This window comes from Drosophila arizonae, chromosome 2 (assembly GCF_054131065.1).
Source record: "Drosophila arizonae isolate 15081-1271.41 chromosome 2, UAZ_ARI_1.0, whole genome shotgun sequence".
Classification (NCBI taxonomy): Eukaryota; Metazoa; Arthropoda; class Insecta; order Diptera; family Drosophilidae; genus Drosophila; species Drosophila arizonae.
The window spans coordinates 2059487-2080400 of NC_142922.1; the positions used below are offsets into that span (position 1 = coordinate 2059487).

Here is a 20914-nt window from a genome sequence, read left to right on the forward strand (position 1 = left end):
ATATGGTATATCAAATATCGTATATCAGATATCTTAAATTGAATATCGTATGTCGTACACAGTATATTGTATATCGTATATATATTAGACATGCATATCTTCACGCCGCATATCGTAAATTCAATATTGTGAATTGTATACAAATCGAATATCGTATGCTGTATATTGTATATCGTATATCGTATACAAATATACATGCCGTATATCGTAAATTGTAAATGCAATAGGATATGGTATACGGCTTAGCGTGTACATAATATAAATTGATTACCGTATATTGCATATTGTATATCATATGCCGTATACGCTGTACAGATTACTGACTATCGTTTATCGTATACCGTTTCTCATATGCGTATTGTATCGAATATTGTATGTCATAAAAAACCTGAAGCCCCACATTTTCACATTTTTCACACTTTAAGGTCAAATATTTTAAAGGCTTTTTCAGTTTACACAATTGTGTAGTTATAAATATATTGCAGATTATAATGGCTATATGTAGAGATTGCTTTTGAGTAAAAGTGGCATATATAGATAAATTTGGGATATCTAGCAAAAAACACTCTTAAATGCCGCATGCTTAAAACAGTGTCAGCAACTGTTATTGCATTTTTTATTTATTTCTCTTTTCTAGCTGCTTTGTTGTGCCTGATGGGTATAGGAGTGTGTGTGTCTCTCTCTCTCTCTCTCTATGTGCGTGTGTGTGTGTGCGTATTGTGTGTTTGTGTTATGCTCGCCCGCATGTGCAATTTATTTTTTATTAGCGCTTTTGTTGCCGCTTTTCCACGCAAAAAGCAAACAAAATCAGCATGCAAAATATGTTGCATATTTTACAGAGTGCCAAAAACAATTGTAACAGCAGCAGCAGCAACAACAATCGTTGCAACAATGGCAATAACTAAAAGGCGCAAAATGAAATATGCAACAAAACAGCGTAAAACATGAAAATAAATTGCAAAAAAAATTTCGTTCGCCTTTTCAAAAACAATATATTTTAAAAACAAAGGAAAAGAAAACAGAATATTGCAAAATATACTCGGTTAACAAATTGCAGCAGATATTAGATGCGAAGTCTAATGCAACAGCTACAGAGGACGAGAGAACCCCGAGTAAACAGAAAGGGACGAAGAGTGGGCCAACTGAAATGAGAGCGAGCGAGAGAGTTAGCGAAGAGAGAAAGAGAGGGAAACAGAGTTGGACAGCCAAAGACAGCCAGACAATAGTCGCGTATTTCTGACAACGAATTAAACAAAATCTACACACACTTACACAATCGCACATACATATATGTATATGTCTGTATATATGTATACATATGTTTACATATACATATGTCTGCCACTCTGCTTACTGCAAATGCAATGAAGCGCAACTAAAGCCAACAAGAGATAGAAAAACAAGCTGAAGAAAATCAAGTTCCAAGGCAGCATTAACTTAATAGATATCCTGTAAAGCCATAATAATGCGGACTTGGATTTTTTTTTTTCGCTTATAATGTGAAAATAGTAAAGGACTTTACTGTACAAAAAAAAAAAAAAAAAAAAAAAAAAAAAAAAAAAAAAAAAAAAAAAAAAAAAACGTATTATACTGCTAAATATTTTGTGCTTCATGACTTATAAAACAAATAAATAAATAAATAAAGTAAAAAAAAATCCAAAATTAAATTCAAAACAAAAATAAAACAGTTTATGATTTCTGCTTTAAGAAAACTTAAACAGAATCTGAAAAGATATATTCACTTAAAATATATATAAATAAATTATACTTCAAACTTTACATACTTGTATAAAAAAGCATAACAATCATTACCATAAATCTTACATGCAAGACTAATATATATTATTTACTTGTATTACTCAAACTATAACACCATTATACATAAATTGTAATACGTCAGTAATTTTGGCTTCTCAACAACTTAAGAAATTGTTGAGCTACAAGTTTTAGCTTGCGGCAAGATATTTCGCACAAAGTTCATAGTTTCGTTCTTAATTAATTGCAAAATGTTACAGACTTCAACTTTAAACTTTAATTACAAGCGAGCTGCGAGCAATAGACGCATTCAAGGCGCTACAAATTCCAGAATTACTGCATTTTGTAGGGTATCCAGGGCAAGGACACTCGCAATGTGCATCGATTTTGTACTGTGCCGAAACGAAGATGTTGTTGATGATGTGCGCTAGCCAAAGAAACTGTAAATTTGTAGATGTGTGTGTGTGTGTGAGTGTATAAGTGAATGTGCTTATAGTGCAGCAAAACGTAGTGGAGCGTATTGCCGTATTGCAAAGAGGTTGGCCGCCCCACGGCTGGAGCTTTCATATTTCCGGCTGCCTCCCGAGCTGGGACAATTTTTAAAAATTCAATTTTGCTCAACATCGAAGCGATTGACTGTGTGTGTGTGTGTGTGTGTCTGTGTGTATATAAGTTGTCTAATATGGAAGATGCAACTACGAAAATTGCCTTTTTGCAACGCTTGCTTGTAAAGGGTTCAAGAGACACGACATAAAACAAAAATAAACCCAAGAAAATATTTACTTTATACACAAATATAGTATAAATATATACTCTATCTAGATATTCTATATACATATATATTCCAATTGAATTCAATGATGGAGCCTAAGTGCAGACTCTTTAAAGCTCGGAAAAATTGTGCGGCGAATGCAATTCAAAGGCGAAAACAATTTCTGACTTGAGCTGGGCAAACTATGAAGCATAGCTCACACACTCACACACACGGACAGACTCATCCTGTCACGCCCCTTGATGCTCGCCCACACAAGTGGAAGGGAACAATAAAGATGCGCAGCTGCGTTGATTTCTAATCCTTAATATCAAAATCTATACAATCAATTTGTGAGCCACGAAACATGGGGCGAGGCTGTGAGTGATGGTAGGCGGGGCAGGATTCAGGGGTAAGGGGCTGGACACGGCACGTGACAACGCATTATTATTGCGTACACTGACAATGGCAAGCACTGTGCACACTACGTAAAGGGAAAAAAAGTCTACAGGATATCGCACCTCTATATACGGCATTCAATTTTCTGCATAGATAAGTCTGACACATGGCAAACTGCAGCGGCAAATAAAATGAAAGTCACCTTTTGGGCCACTCTCATACATCATTGTGAGCGAGTGTGCGTGCGTGAGTTTGTGTATGTGCGTGTGTGTGCGCCGTCATATCAAATGAAATGCATAGTCATCCAAACAGGATGAGTCCCAACAAACAGCATACAGAATCCAGTTAACAACAACCCAAAAGCCAAACGCTACACTGACAGAAATGAGTGCAAGGAAGGTAATATTGAAATAATCTAATTTAATAAAATAATAATTAATAAAATGTTATGAGATTAAATTGTAATAATTTTAATTTAATAAAATAAATAATTAATTTGGTATTCACAAGAAAATATTGTTAAGAGGTTGAAATAATCGAATCCAATAAAATTAATAACAATTAATTAATTTAGTAATCATTTTGTGTATATTATTTGATAGTATCATAAATATATCTAAAATATATTTAGATACATTGTTATAAACATATATTAACTTAACTTACATACAGAATTGCAAAGCTTTCAATATTCAATAACTTTTTTTCAATTAAATTCATTCAAAATGAACCGAAATTCATTAAACATTTCAACAACAATTTCCACCTCTACCAAACCCTTGTACGTTACCTAATTCGTACCCTTTTCTCCCAGTGTTGTTGGGTCCAAGTTGAGCCGGCGGGCAGCTAAACAAATAACGCAGTATTTTTGACATCAACGCCATGTCCTGACTGTAATCTGTGTAGACACACATACACACACACACACATACAGGCAGAGAGAAAGGGCGACGCATATGCTAAGAGAGCTCGTCCAGCTGGCGACTGATGAATGGGCCAGGTCAAATAGTCGGGGGCTTGGCTAGGAAAATGAGCATACAAAACGCTTGGCCATATGTCAGAGAGACGGCAGGACGCACAAATAACGTGAATTGCAGCTAGCCAAATGACGAGTATTGCGATACAGGGTATCGATGCAGGGTATCGCTATTCGAACATATTCGCTGCGCTTTTACCAACGCCAATTTAAATATGAAGACACGCAACGGCATTTGGGGCCAGATTTAACGATTCGGCGAGTGAACGTTAAAAAGGATTTACGCCATGTCTGAAGAAAGGAAGCGGCAGATAATGTCAATATTAGTCGCCTGCATAATGTACAATAAATGGCAAAATAATACAAAGGGAAGCCGAACCAACGAACGAACGAACGCGCGCACGCAGTTAAAGACCAGAAAAAGGAATCCAAAGGCAGGCAAAGGACAATGGCAAAAGAAATCAATAGCATTCAAGCCAAAAGGCAAGCAGCACAATGAGAAGCATATCCTCACACACACACACGCACACGCACACATACATAGAGAAGCTGCTCCTTATAAAGTGTAAAGCGAAATATTTCGACATTAAGCCGGATGTCAAATAAAATATAAATTTGTCAGTTATGGCTTCTACACAGCCTCAGCTGTGCACGTGTGTGTGTATGGGTGTGTGTGTGCGCGTGCCTGATTGTGTTGTATTCGTGAATAACCTGCGACTCAATTCCATGCCAGCAGTTACAGTCCGCCGATCGCTGCAGCAAAAACTTGCCAGATTTCCCTTTAACGTTTCATAATGAAAAATTTCAAGCGATTCCGCTGAAATATATGATGAAAGAACCTGACTAATATGATGAAATGTTATACCCGTAGAATTTAGCAATTTTAAGAATATAAATAGAAAAATAATTAATAGATTTTCGCTGGATTGAGAGACTAACAGGCTGACAAAATATTTGACTGATTTGTATATAAAATATATAATAGAGTATATGGAATATGTGTATGTCTGATTGACTGATCTCTTAAAGCAGAACAGATTAAATGTAAAGAATAGTATATATAATATATTGAGTAAGTACGACAATTCATATGAAGATAGAAAAGCTGCCCTATTGAAGCTAGCTTCTATGAAACATTTTAAATGCCTAAATGCCAAATGATTGAAATACAGTAGGATCCGATTACGATGACGCTCAAGGGATTGTCGTAATAGCCGGAAGTCGCTATAGTCATATACGTTTGGCTGTGGTTCAAAATTTCGTCGCTATAATCGTACAGACGTTATATGTAGATTCTACTGTATTCATATTTTGATTGATGGACTGATTAAATGACTAAATACAGCACCTGATTACTGTTAGAGTAGCAAAGCATGAATACGTTCAAAGAACTTTATTAAGATTGACAGACTGATGGCATAAAGAGCTGAGCGATTGACTCAATGAGAAATTGATTGAATCAGAAATGAAAGTATGGTAGAGTTGGCTCAGGCCAAATTAGAATAAATAAATGCCCGAGTTATTGATTGATTGACTGACAGCATGACTGATGAATTTACCATTAAATGAATGATCTAGGTACAATGATTTTCATTCAAATTGTGTTCTGCCTAACACGACTTCAATATGGAAATTAGAGTTCATATTTTTTGGCTTTACTTTCGACATACAGAGGAGCCACGAGAGCCACGAAATAATGAAATGTCATATGTTTCACTCTGCTTAGGCTCTGCCCGGCTCACTCGCAGTTTGCGAGAAAATCAATATACCCTCATCAACGGCGTATGACAAAGCGCATTTTTTCGGACACATATTAATCAGTTTTGTTTGGCTGCCGCTCATTGTGTTTTATGAAAATTAAAAAGGCAACGCCGCAAAGCAACAGCAGCAGCAGCAGCAGCCGAAGCAAGGGCATTACATTTAAAAATGTAACAAAATGTGCGCACATCATAAATTTCGGTAAAAACGCAATAAATAAAATGAAATAATAACATTTTTATTGCACTCCACGGTTCGAATGTGAGGTGTACGCGTCGAGCCTTCAATACTTTCCTTCGAATGGCAGAAGTTTCCATTCCGTTGCGGGGCTACTTTAATGGATGCCATCATAAATTATTAGATTGCTATTTGGTTTTTGGCCCGTTCCCTTTTATATGCATGCAGGTTTTCCTTTTCTTTTTATTGTTTCACCCACGATTGAGCAGCAGGGTGAGCGAGCCAAACGAGCCTAAACGCAATTATTATTACTTTCAAAGCATTTCTCTTTCGGCTCCTTTTATATGCGCACTTATTTCCCGGCCACACGATTTTGCTATTAACAAGCCCGGCAATCCAACAAAACCGAGTCCCATTGCCGAGCTTTGCATTTCCCTCTTCCATTTTCACTTTTTTCTTTTTTTCTTTTTTTGGTCTCTCTGTTATGATTTTATGAATATTACATAGAGACGACACCCAGCTGCCAGGTGGTGACGTTGGTGGCACGTGCTGCTGCTGCTGCTGCTGCTGCTAGGGGCAGCTTTAACCGCAGCTGAAGTCGCCAAACACCTGAACGGCTGCTGGCTCAGCATGTTTTGGCTGGCCTCGGACTTGGGCGGAAATTGTTAAAACTGTAATTGCTAAACGAATTTTAATGAGCTCATTAATTTGATAAAGGGATTTACAGCGTGTTCGCGGTTCTCTGACCAAATGTTCGCGCTGCTGTCTCCCGTCTCCTGTCCGTTGCCTGTTGGCAGCGGTCGCATTAATTAAAATTTGCTTTCAAATAATTTTCAAGCAGCCGCTGGTGCCAGCTGCTCGGCTGGTTAATCAAATTGTTCGAAGCTTTTCACAGTTGCTCCCACAACGAGCAACAAGCAGCAGCAAGAACAACAACAACAAACATGATAACACGGAAAGCGGATTGCAAAACACAACAAACCATGGCGCATAAAAAACGGTGTGTGTGCGTGCAAAAAAATATGCGCAAAATTAAATAAACGAAGCGAAAGAGATATGCAACAGGATGCAGGAAGCGGACTGAGCTGACTGGCCACACTCGCTGCCAGGCGGCAGGCAGTTGCAGATACGGTCACACTGATATGCCAGCACATAAACAATGAACATAACAAAAAACACACACTCACACTCACACACACACACACACTGGTGCAAACACACTCGTCTGTAAACTGAGCATGATACCACAAGTTTTTCCCATTTCCACTTTTGTTGCCATTTGCCATTTTTTCCCCCGCTTTGCCATTGAGCTCTGACAGACACGTTTACATTTCGAGTGGCCTCTCGAACTCGACACGAACTTCGTTCTGCTTATTTTCTTTTTTTTTCTGATTCGTTGTTTTTTAGCTCAGTTCATCACGTGTTGGACAGTTGGCAAGAAGTAAACAAAAAAGAGAAAAAAGTAAAAACAATGGGAATAAATCGCTTTTGCAGCAAGACAATCAAATGTCAGCTAGCATTTCGGCAATTCAGCTTGTTGTTGTTCGTGCCCTTTGCAACTGTAAACGCGTTGATAAGCGCACAAAAAGCTAATTGGATTTCATTGAGCCGCAGGCTCAGTTCTGTTCTGCTATATCTCTAAAGATATATATATATATATGTATATATACATATATATAGCATGCACTCATGTGGCAGAGATTGTAGCGCCAAGGGGCTTAGGCAATCAGCACATCATTTTACACAATTTCCAAAGAAATAAATATGGAGTGTGCTTAAAATAAGTCGAGCAAAACTCCCACGGAGTTTATGCAGCTATAAATACAAATACATATATATTGAGTTATATTAATATTTAAATGAGCAATTAAAGTATGTCTTAAAGAGACTTAGAAGCACTTCAAAGACATTTAAAAATAGATTGGGACGGAAGTAAAAACTGAACAGAAAATTTCAAATACCTATATACCTAGAGTACTCTGCGCAGAACTCCGGGTATGTTCTAGTCAGGCACTGCCAGAGACAGTTTTAGTCAGGGACCGTAACGTAATTATTATTTTTGGATAAATTAAAAAAATATTATATTTAATTATTAAAATTGATTTTTATGATAAAAATCAAAAATAATTATTATAGAACAATTTTTATATAAAAATCCAATCATAACTCTTACTTTTGACTTTTATAATAAAAATAAAAAATAAGAGTTATAATTTGATTTTTATCATAAAAATTGAAAATAAAAATTGAATTGAAATATCTCTTGAACTAAAGGAGCTAGATCATATATTTTTATATATATGTGTGTGTTTTTCTCTCTCTTCTTGGGAGTTCTTTTGACCCTCAATTTTTTTTAATGCGTAACTCTTATTTGCGATCCCTGGTTTTAGTAGTTCCTGCAGATTTAAATCAAGCTCTAATTTCATTTGAATCCAAAACTAGCTTCAAGAAAACTCCTTATTGTGATCCAGATGTCTACATAATATTGATATATTTATACCTTTTACACGAATTATAATATAATTATTTAATAATATTTATACAAATTTTCATCTGCTCCTCTTAAACAATTTTTCCTCGATTTTTGCAACGTTTTTAAAGTATTTCTTCATGGCACTGACTTTATTTTCCATGTGACGCAACAGGACTGGAGCAGTTACAAGACAATGCGAGCCGTTGCTCGAGCGGGTTATCGGGCCACAAGACGAGCACAATTCGCACTCGACGGTGTCGTAAAACCATTTAAATTCATACAGCTGCAGATAGAAGATACTTTTATCGGTGTGTCTGTGTGTGTGTGTCGACGGGGGCGATGTGGGGCAAACATGCCCAATAAACGGACGTCGTTCGGTGCGACAATAGTGTGCAAATTGCTGGCGCTGTTTAAGCAAATATTGTGAGGAAAATAAAATGCATAATAATCCCACAAAAAAAAAGGAGGTGGATAAAATGGAAATGAGACAACAATTGTGGAAACGTAAAACTTTTGCACAGGTGCGACAACAACAACAACAACAAAAAATAACTATAAAAAGAAAACAAAAACAAAACATTTAAATAACAAAAAAAAAAAAAAAAAAAAAAAAACAATAAAGATAATATTTAGAGTGGACACAGTTGTTGTCTTTCGGTTAATGAATGAACTCGAGCAACACAAAAACAAAGCGCGAAAGAAAATACGGTGGAAATTGCATCAACAATATTACAAATAAATTGCATTTTCCCTGAATTCGCCCAACTACTACATACAGCAATTTTCCATAATTTTAATGAGCAACAACTGTACCTGCTACACCGAGCAAATGATGAAAAAGGATTTTCGGTGCAAATTACGTAGCCAAATGTTGCCCAGGCGCCAAGTCAAACGATAAAATATTCAACAAGCAGCAGCTACAGCAACAACAACACCAACAACAACAACGATGAAAAACATTAGTAACATTTGTTTGAATTAAAATGAAAACGTTGACAATCCTTGTGACTTTGAAACCCAAAAAGGCAGCAGCTTGCTTACGTATCTACACTGAGCGAAATCACTTGGCATCTTAAGCTCTTTTTCTTGGAACGAACGAGCATTCAAGCAGAGAGCATTCCCAGAAGTTTGAATGGAGCATGAATAAATTTGCTTATGCTAGGAGCTCGAAGTTTCAACGAAATACAAAATAAAAATATAACTAAAACTTATATAACTAAACTATGTCAATTCTGAGCTAAAAATTTCTTAAGTTTTGTATCAAGTTCATGTTTCGCAATTTTTAATGCATATGCACAATTTCATTGTATTTAATTAAAAAAAAAAAAAAACAATAATTGCCAAAAATATTTCATTCTAGAGCTTTCTGGAAATTCGGAGCACAAACAAATATGTGAATAATTTTCTTAATTTGCATAGCAATACTTTTCTTAGAGTGTATTCAACTCTCTGTGTGTGTGTGTGTGTGTGCGTGTGCTTGTTTAAATAGAATTAACATTCGTCTTGCCAGCAGCAGCGGCAACACAACTGGAAACTCGTGTAACCCCGCAGCGAGCGAGTCCTGTGAACCTTTTGCTTGCCAGCAACAAATACATGACAGCAGATTTGCTTGGCAGCTCATTCATTTTGCGCTGGCTGACTGTCAGGATGCTGCTGCTCCTGCTGATGCTGCCGCTGCCACTGCCACTGCTGCTGCTGCTATCACCCTCGCCGTGGCCACGCCCTGCCAGAGCATTTCATTTGTATTCGAAACATTGTGTCCTGCTGAACATTCTTAATTAGGTTAAATCTACTGTGTCGCACACAAAAAAGGATGCATAACCCAACTTCTTCTAGGTACACTGTGTGTGTGTGTGTGTGTGTGTGTGCGTGTCGCCCATTTGGCATAATTTAGTTGCGACTCATATTTGCAATTTAAATCCCGGAAATGAAACAATTACAAAACTTTATCGGCTGCAATCAGGCGCAGAGCATCCTGGCGCCCGCATATCCTTGTTGACTGCACGACAAGAATCGAGGCCAACAAAGGACACACTTTACAGCACATGTGCGACCAATGGGTTTTGATTATGCTACGAGGCTGCAACAAGTTTCAAGGCCCGAGCAGCGCACAGAATTAATAGTGTGGGAGCCAGGCCTCCCAGCTCAGCCTCCATTAGAGTTGAGCGGATGAGAGAGAGAGAGAGAGACGACAGAAAGAGGCTTTTCAGCAAGCCGGAGAGATGGGAGCTAGGTAATGAGGCAAGACAGAATGTATTAGTAGGATTATCTGGAGAGAATGAAAAATATTGCAGAGCAAATAATGTGCAAGAGCCTTCCCTGACTATATGAGAGCAGCCCAACTTCTGCCTAGGTGGCAACGCCAGTGAAAAGACAAGCAGAGCTTGTTAAAGGGAAATTTGTCTATGGCACAAACTGCATGTACTTGGACACTTGAAAGACCTCTATGAAAAAAGCTTGTTAAAGAGAGACAAAGACGAAGAGCTCGATGCATCAAGACAAAGCGTTCGACCAGCAATCCTCTTATAAAATGCACAAAGTGCAAGGGGAGTCGAAATTGGAAGTCTTTGGAAATGTTGTAGAGGCAAAAGGTAAGCTGAAAATGCAAAGTACAATGAAATGCTAAGGTAATAAAGCGCATCAAATGAGAAAAGAATGAAGGAACAAACGGGTGAGGATCCTTGGCAATGTGGTACAACTGATGAAAAGCATATTCATATTTAAATATATCAGAGGTACTACACAGTATACGATATCTATCGCATATAACACGCGCCCATCGCTAGCTGCTGCTGTTGCTGTAGACATCGAATATTTCGTTATGTCTCGAAACCTGCTTTATAAATGAACTAAAATTTAATTAAGCGACCCACTCATATTTCATGCTGGGCCCGAAAACAGACTTCAGACTGTCCACGCACACGTCTCAAACTCAACGCCCTCGACATCGCCATCATCATCATCATTGTAGTCATTATCATTATCTTCAACACGCGCCATTCTGCGCCACATCACGAACAACATTAACGTCACGACAGACGCCGCCTCATTTTCCAGACTTTGTAGAGGCAGCAACAGCAACAGCAGCAACAACATTCTGTAAACTAAACTTTTTACGCATACACAGGGATACACAAGGCTACACAGGATATACAGGATGATAGACCATAGACCAGGCTCGGTGCCGCACGAAAACTTCTTCTTCGGTTTGACGGACCAAGCCACAATAAGTGGCACTTGTGGCATAAACAAGCAGCGACTCACGCGATGCTGTTGCCGAAAAAAAACGAAAAAAACGACAATTTCTGCATCCCCCTATTCTGCACAACCCCTATTTAGCGTTCTCTAAAAAAAAAAAAACGCGCTACCCCGCCCATAAGCTAACAGAGCTCATTTTGCCTGTCGTCGCATCAGTCCTTTATTATGTCGCTCCTGTTCAATAAGCAAATGGGGATATTCGGCTTGAGTGCATGGAAGTTGTACGAAAATGAACAAGTTTCTAGGTTCGAAGACTTATACCTTAATATCTGATAATGAAATAATTAGACTTAGGTTAAGACTAGAATTATGTAAAGTACGATAAAAAATGTATAAATATATGGAATTATGTTTAGTGGAAAAGTTATTGACCTTTCAATTTCTAAATTTAAATTTCCATAAACATTTATATTGCAAACTATTTTCTGTAACTTGATTTCAAAAATAGCTAATAAGAATAATAGGGTAAGCTTTATGGTCAGTTATCGATAGGTAAATATAATGATATATAATGAATAGCGATAGTCAAGAAATTGCTAAATTGCTTAGATAATTTAATTTAAAAGAAAAAGTCTTTCATATACCTATACTTATATACCTATAGCTATATAGCTAAATGTCTCTATCTCTATATACCTATAGCTATACCCTATATACCTATAGCTATATAGCTAAATGTCTCTATCTCTTTTTAACTTTCAGCTTCTCTTACAGAGCATCCCGCAGTCATTACCCTTACATTTTTTATGCTTGGCATCATTTTTGAAGATTCTCTCTGGGCTAAAATTGAATTTCATATTTGGTCGTTCATTTTTGGGGCAACATTTTGGCTCTGGCATTCGGCATTCAGCTGATAAGCTCAAGAACTCAAACAGCAGCGAACCAAAAAGTGGAAAAAAAAAACAGAAATGAAAGCCGAAAACTGAACTGTGTCTATGTGTGTGTGTATAAGAAGTTTTTTCGTAACGGCTACTCGACAGTTCAAATATCAATTTTTTGTTTTTGTTTTATTGTCAACACCAGCTGCTCATATTTCAGCAGACAGTTGAAAATATTGACTTGACAAACATTGAGAGGCGTCTAACATGAAATTTCCTTTTGCTTAAATCGAATTAAAAACTCATTCTGCTTCAATTTGGCTTAGGTGGAAGTTGTTGTTGTCGCTGTTGTTGTTGTTGTTGCTGCTGCTGCTGAGTTCCTGTGATCCAGTTAAAGTTCAGCTACGGCCAGTCAATTTTTTCTTTATTGCTTTACTAGCAGAAAATCTGTTTTATTCGTTCTATTTTATTGTTGTTGGCACAAGTAATTTAATGTCCATTGCATTTAAGCTAATATTTGAGTTGTTGTTGTTGTTGCTGCTGCTGTAGCTGTTGCTTCGTTCGTTCGTCTGTTTTAATGCCATTTCTGTATGGCTTTTACGAGCAATTTTATTGCCTTTTTTAATGCCGAACAGCGGCTGGTCACTTGGCAGGACTACATTCGGAAAGCAGCCCAAAAGTAAACACTACAACGCCATCCGCAACCCCCTACCCCCCTAGCCAACTGCCTTGGCAATTGTTGGCCATTTTGCGTTACCAATTTCGTGTTTAGTTTACTGCACTAATTTTCAGCCATTAAAGCACGCGGCGTATACGCAACGCCGCTATTTTAATTATTTTGTACAGCATTACTTAGGGCGGGGGCGAGGGCGGATGACTGAGGGCCCTAAATTACCTTATGTGCATTAACAGGCAAACACCCGCACGCATATTTACTATACATATCTCTACTCACACGCACACACACACACACACACTCAGTTTGCCTGCTGTTTATATTAACTCTTTGAGTCACTTTTGTGCATTAGTCACACTTGGCCGCTTGCTTTGTGCCTTTTGCTTTTGCTTATTTGTTATTTGTTATTGGTTTCTTTTCTCTTTTTCTCTTGTTTATGTTTTTGTTACGGTTTTTCGTTCCTTTCTGATTGATTTTGGTAAGCTTAAAAGTTATTAACCTACACATCAAAGCCAAAGTCCTTCAAATGTTATGTTAAGTTATTTCAATCGAAACTTGACAACATTCGTGACATTTGAATGCCCTGTGAAGTGTGAGTAAAGTGGGTATACTGGCGTGTGGGGAATCGAAGTTTAGATATTACATTTCATATAGAGTGGAACTCAGCTGTATGCCTATTATTAATCATTATTTTCTTCAATAAAATTTCCGTTAAATTAAATCCATTTCCCCATCTTTTACAGGGTATACCAGCAAACAAAACACTTCTGAAGCTCAACCCATTTTTTTATGGTTACAATGCGGGATTTTTAATCAAATGCTTGCGCATCAAAGCTAACCAACAGCAGCAAAAGGTCAAACCGAACAAACCTTCGCTGGGGCAGTGGGTCAAGCAGCGCCAAACTAATTTGACACTGAACGTTGGCCGCAAACTGATGGCACAGACTGTGCATAATGCTTATTATCCTCGACCAAACAGGCAAAGGCGTTTCAAGCAGCTGGGCAGCTGCTCTTTCATTTTGTTGCATGCAATTTGCAATCAGCAACAGCAGCAGCAGCACGAGCAGCAAATGCACATTAGAGCCAGTGTTGGAAAATAAACAAAGTGAACTTTGTGTGAGTGACAGACAGACAGGCAGAGAGGCAGGCAGACAGTTAGTCAAAGAGTCGCAGCAGGATGCTCTGGCCTGCGTTAAGTATGCAACAGTCTTCACACACACACACACCATAAATAGTTAACACTCGCTAAGTGTGTGCGTGTGCGAGTGTGTGTTAGTGTCATGTTGCCTATTATGAATTGTGCAATTGTCGTCAACGCCAACGCGCTTCTACTCAGCTTCTCTGCTGTCCAACTGACTGCACTCACTGTGCTGCTCTCCCTCCCCTCTCTCTTTAACTCTCTCTCTCTCTCTCTCTCTCTCTCTCTATCTATCTCTCTGTCTCTCTGGCTTTGACTCTGACTGACTGACTGGCAGCTGCAGTCGTCGCCGTCGCCGCCTGCATTTATCTCTTTCGCTGCTGCCACTCCCACAGCGCCAACGCCCACGCAGCATCATCAGCATCCACATTGTGATCATCGTGCGCTTTGTTTGCACCGCTGACGTACGCTGTCTGCTCTGTTTGCGAGCATTATATGCCTTTTTTTTTTTTTTTGTCCTTTCACTTGACTTTGCCAAGACCCCTCAACAACAGTTGCTGCTGTTGCTGTTGTTGTTGTTGTTGCAATTGCTGTTGCACTTCTTGTAAATGACTCTTCAACGTTTGTCGTATTTGTCTGGCAGCACTTTAAGTGCCAAATATTTTTACATTTGTTTACTGGCATTGCCGTTGCTATGGCAGTTGCTGCTGCTGCTGCTGCTGCTGCTATTGCCATTTGCATGCAGTGCACACATTTTGACAAATGAGGCATGTTGCTTTCTGCTTTCAGTTTTCTGCTTTCAGCTTTGGGCTTTCTGCTAGCGGCCTGACTTGTGGCAACTGCCTGCTATCAAATTTATGACATGGCACTGGCACTAATTAGACCAAGTGCCCAAATCAGAAATCGTCCAGTTAATCAAGCGTACAAGTATTTAATTAAGTGTCCAAAAAATTGCCCACAAACACACTAACTACTTTCTCATTAACAACATGCCTAGAGACGGGCGAGTGTTTGGGTTTCAAAAAAGAAAAAAAAAAAATTCAATAAAATTATAGTGTTGTTAAATGCTTAAATGTGCCTTTAATGACATCGTGCAGTGTTTAAAAATATATTAAAAATTTATTATAAAGATGACTCAAGTCTAAGAATGTAGAAACTTAGTCTGAATAAATTACGAATAATGATATATGCTATAGTTCTCAGACTAGTTTCGTTATCAACCTATTCGATATTGGATGCGATAGTTTTGTGGCACGATAATTGTACAGCTCTATTCAGTAGTTTCTGTAGACATTTCATAGCTTCGGGCGAGCGCTACAATTTAATATTTATGCGCTTTGTTGGCATCGCATGTCAAGTCATCAAATTGAGAAATGTGAAATAGTCAAAGAGAGGGAGAGCGAGAGGGAGTAAAACAGAAACTAAAATCTAAAATACGGGCACTAGTTGAGCTGGCCTAGGGAAAGTATATGTGCTGTCTGTTTACATTCATCATCAGCGATGGCAATTGACTGACAGCAGCAGCAACAATTGCAGCTGCAGCTGCAACAGCAGCGGCAACAGATTTACATGAACTCATTCGCATTCATTTCATGCGCTCGCATCCGATTGCATATATTAGCAACTGGCTGTGTCTGTCTATATATGACTGTCAGTCAGCCAGTCAGTCAGTCAATCAGTCAGTCAGTCAGTGAGTCAGTGAGTCAGTCGATTGTCTGTTTGATTGTCAGCTATTCTGAGCTGCGCTCTTTAGCAAGTCCTTTATGCTTATGAATATGCACGGGCATTGAATTGAATCGCCTGATTGTCAATCTTGCGCATTTGATTGAAGGCCTGCCATTTCTGCGCGTGACAACTTGACGAAGCATGCATATCTAATGCGTATATCAATCACGCACTCTTGCCATGGAGAGGCACATCAAAATTTTGAATATTAACTAGAGTAGATAAATAATCTCAGAAAGAAGAAAATGGAAATGAAAATACAAAGATTGAATCCATACTACAAACTGGATAAATAGGTCGATCAATAACAAATTTTAAAGCAGAATTTGAGATGTGCAAAATATTATTTTGATTAAGCTTACATATATTTAATATATTGTATCTATACAATAAAATTCATTATATTTTTATTTATAATATCTTAAAATAATATTATATTATATATATTTTATTAAATTAATTTTATAATTTTATTAATTATTTTTATTCATAAAAAAATAAATAAAAATAAATTGAAAAAAATATACATTCTCTTTTAAAATAAAATATAGATATTAGCGAGTATTATGTAGTCGGTAATGCCTAACTATAATATTCCTACTATTTGCTCTTTGAGCGAACATCTATTTAGCTAACATTCTTACAAAATTCTTTGCCTAGAATTTTGCTTAGATTTCCAACATCTTTGCCCACTGTGCTTTGCCATCCGAACTCTAATGCCAACTGACAATTTAATGAAAATACCAAACAATTATGACGCACACTGCGTTAAGTTCCCGGGACTCGTTTCATGCAATGATGATTGGCGAAAAGCAATTTATTGATTGGCAGCTGAGTAAATAATACACGATTAGAGCTTTCCACAACGCTTGAGCTTAGTTAAGTTCGGCTCCATTCAGTTGAGCTGTCGACAATATTTTGTGGGTTCCCATATTCCACTTTAGTTTCCCTTTCCTTCTTTTTTTTGGCATTCCAGCGATTAAGCAACACGCAAAGGTCGCCAAAATACAAAATATTGATTATTGCCCCCCGGCTAGACGCTCCAGCAATAATAATAACAAATAACAACAATAACAAGAGCAACCCACACAACTAGTTGGGCTCGGCCGCAGTTCAATAAAGTGGAACACCGAAAAGGGTTCATAGGAAGTATTCAAGTGAAATTGATTGAAGCTGCTGGCTAAGGCTGGGAACTAGAAAATAAAATAGAGGAGGAAAAAAAAAAAAGAAAAAACTAAAACAAAACAAACGAAATTTAATCAATTCGCTTAACTTTAATTTAATCAGTTTAAGTGAAGAAAATATGCAATGAAACCAAAAGTTTTTCTTTGACTTGGTAACATCAAAGACAAGTTGCTGGCAAAGCTTAACGTGCACATTCAACACCTCATTTTAATTTTGAATCCTAAACTTGATGGGCAGATGGGATTACTAAAACATATATATTCTTGAGCAGATTGAGATCAGCTATGACAATCATTTATAACATATATATATTTATCCCACTCTCTCTCCCTCTCAGCGTCATTCTGCGCGCGTCTGCTCTACAAGCTATGCTCTTGCCATTTCAGATATATACATATGCGCCGTCATATCTCCAAGTCCTACGTATTACATTCGATTTCCTATGCATCATATCACAAGCTAGACCATGGAAGTTAAAAAGACTTTATTAGAATAATGCACTCCGAAAGGGGAACGACAATTTAATATATTATCTGAAATTATTACAGCTTTCTACTCGGCACATGATTATCAATTTGCTGCTCTTCACTTTGCCAATTTGCTGTGGATAGGAAATCGATGAGCAGAAGCGAGGGAAAATTGTATTTGGAGAGTAGTGGAGAATACGTACAATTCGAATAGTGGTATAAAAAACAGGCACATAACGCCGTTACATATATGGCAAACACCCGCCAATAATCCAAAAACACCTGCTATATAGAAATATTTTGCCGATTCATTGCCACAGTGATCCTTCATAGCGTAGAGCAATATGCTAGCAGCAATTAACAGCAAAGCTCCGCAGGTCAAGTTGAATATTATGGACTGCAAGGGATACAATATTGATTTTAAAGAATGTGAATCAATTGCATAGCTATACTCACGCACAATTGGGTCCAGGCCCAGACTGCTACAGAAGATTCGATATATTGCCAAAAATATCGTATGTAGGGTAATGCCTGGTAAAAAATATATGAGGAACCATATTGAGACACTATACTCGCCGCCCCGGACACAGTGCGAGTGAAGCAGCTTGACAATGAAATAGATTGCGAACAGTTCGAATAGCTGTTTGAATATACATATTGATTGATGGATTGATTGTCATGCAGGAGTAAACTTTGGATCAACTATTTTATTGATTAAGTGGATTTCTGGTGCGATCTTTGCCTAGCTTACCGCTGAGATAATTGTTAATGTCCAATTTGCGAAACGAAAAACTGTCATACTGTGAATTTTGTAATCACTGACAGAAAAAGCAAATCCGATGCGACCGCCCACACAACTGGGGATAACAACGACAAGCCCCCTTCAGATCCTGCTGAAAAATACAAACAAAAAACAAAAAATCAAATAAAATAAATATAAATAAGCCAAACGAAAACGAAAAGGGTTCCATTGCCGACACCGTTATTGCCCCAGGACTGACCTCGTTTGGCTGGGGGGTAAGTCGTATCGCTAATTTCATTAGTTGCGGAATGCGATGCGATGATTTCATGCAATTTAAAGCCACATTTTTCAGTCGCCTGGCATTTAGCATACTCGTAATTGTAGACGTGGCCCATACCTGGGCCCAGCGCGTCCAGAGACCCGGCCGAGAGCCGAGAGCCGAGAGCCGAAAGCCGGGCCCAGCCCAGCCCAGCCAGAGAACTCAACCCTCAGGCTTTTATAATAATTGCCTGTTGACACGGGATGGCAATGGGGTCCAGTTAGCAGACGGGTCAGGTGGGAGGTGCCGTGGTAAGTAAGGTTTTATGGCCCTGATAAATGAAATTTCAAAACGAAGCCAAAACAAACCAATGGAAAGTGTTTTAGTTGGGCATGTTCAACTAGAAGATACCCTGTGCCAAGCGATGCAGCTTAAAGCTGGTTCAAAACTTTTTTTGGTACATATCCAGGAAAATATTTTTGCTATAGCTAAAACCACTAAAGCAGCACGAACACAGCAAATTTGATGATTGTAGCTCTTACAGTTCTCGAGTAATGCCTGAAAATAACTTATCGTCTTATCCGAAAGTGTACTACTGGGTCCTAGAGCAATACATATTCACAGTGAACGAGCCGTACCTCTTAAATTTCCCAAGCAATGCTCAAGAAATCGATTTCCGGTGGATTTTGAGCAAAATTTGGAAAATAATTGAACATGTCTAAAATATAATTTACAGAAATTATTATCATGGCTTACCTTATAGTCGTAACACATAGTTCTCGAGATATTTTTGAAAAAATCAGATTTTTCGATTTTCAAAGAAGTCACAGCAGAAAAGGAGTGTAACTGTTTGTAAATATGATTTACTGATAGATTTTAAAGATAGAAAAGTAGTTTTCGACTCAAATAAAAAATAGAGTACATCTTCAAAAAACACATGATACCCAAATCCATATACCCAAGCCTCCAATGTATAACAATGAAAGGCAAAGTGGCCAAAACATAACTTGAATCAACTACAAGCCCAATTCTACCCTCAACGCCGCCACGACTTTACTAACTGTTCTTGCTAGTTCTATACCTCTCTCTCTCTCTCTCTCTCTCTCTCTCTATGTCTCTCTATTTAATTTTGCTACGATTCGATGACAGCTCGACACTTGGCTCATTAAATAGCCAATTTCGTATCGATTTTTATTAAAAACAAGATATTCTGCTATGGCCTAGAAAATTTAAAGCCACGACAATTGCAGGTTGGACCGCAGGGCAGTCAAAACTAGTACGCCAGGATATTGTAAGAGACTTGGGCAAATTTATGGGCAAATTTTCAAGCAGCAACTTTTACAGGCTTATATATACGCCGGGAGAGCTCGTGGAAAAGTATGTGCAATCCCAGGCGCATCCAAAGTGGAATGAAAGAGACTGAAAATAAAAAAACAAAAACTAAAGAAAAGTACCAAAGAAAATGCGTCAAGTTATGAGATGACGAAGTGTAAATACGCTTTCATAAAAATATAGAGACACTTTTTCACTGTGCATTTCTGATGCATTTCAGAGAAGTTTGAGGAGATACGGAGTGAAGAGTGAATCCGAGGAAAGGAATTTAAGAGTGTAATTTATTCATAGCTTTGACATGTTTTTCAAATTTAAAAAGTGTAGCATCTACATATTTGATCAAGCTGGAGTCGATCTCTTAGCTGCTTGCAACTATAATATATGCTATAGATCTATCCAAAAATCCTCAAATCGATATCTTATGCGAAAATCCCAAATATATCATCAATAAAAATCGATGCATCACTGCGAACTGAAACCATCTCTTTCTCTTCCAGAATTTTATTTGTTAAGCAGAATCTTTACCTTTTATTGTTACATATTCGATGGCAAATTGATCATGGCCGAATGCAAGTGCATGGCAAAAAGGAAAGTCGACGCATTTGCCTTGTTAAAACAACAACGGAAATGTAGGCTATGATTTGCTTACTTGCCAGGACATTTGCTCTGTAAAAGTGCTGAAATATGCACGAACAACTATGTATAGGTATATATGTGTGTGACTGTGTATGTGACTGTGTGTGTTTGTATGCTTGTGTTTATATTGGAACTTCATGACCGTCACACACACACACACACACATATAGTCACACACACAATGACAGCTTACATTGGTGTTGCTTGAGAGTTGAGAGCGCACATAAATCAAATACATGTAAAATTTTGTGCTTTCCGCACACATATCCTGCGCCAGGGCATTGGCCATACACGCAGGACATCATACGCTTACTTTCTCTGTCTGTATATGTGTGGTTTTCTGTGTCTCTCTCTGTGTGTGCGTGTGTGTGTGTGTGCTTGACTCTGTG

General features: G+C 38.0%; 2 protein-coding genes and 1 long non-coding RNA gene across 6 annotated transcripts in view; 1 reads left to right on the forward strand and 2 right to left on the reverse strand.

Moving 5' to 3' along the window:
* The window catches only part of LOC108608984 (lachesin), a 184671-nt gene that overhangs the window by 125670 nt on the left and 38087 nt on the right, over positions 1-20914 (reverse strand). The gene's annotated exons all lie outside the window — the stretch shown is intronic.
* Positions 17159-18446, reverse strand: LOC108608985 (uncharacterized). The gene is made up of 5 exons (XM_018000649.2): positions 18308-18446; positions 18017-18196; positions 17760-17953; positions 17636-17690; positions 17159-17548 (listed from the first exon to the last, which is right to left on the reverse strand). The coding sequence occupies exons 1-4, from the start codon at positions 18353-18355 to the stop codon at positions 17675-17677; spliced, it is 438 nt and encodes a 145-aa protein (XP_017856138.1). The 5' UTR covers positions 18356-18446; the 3' UTR covers positions 17159-17548; positions 17636-17674.
* Positions 18445-20372, forward strand: LOC149270180 (uncharacterized). Of its 3 annotated transcripts, none has more exons than XR_016268464.1 (3): positions 18445-18573; positions 18638-18868; positions 19808-20372. It is a non-coding gene; the product is annotated as an uncharacterized LOC149270180 (long non-coding RNA). The 3 variants fall into 3 exon arrangements; XR_016268463.1 differs by having other exon boundaries at positions 18651-18868; XR_016268465.1 differs by having other exon boundaries at positions 18683-18868.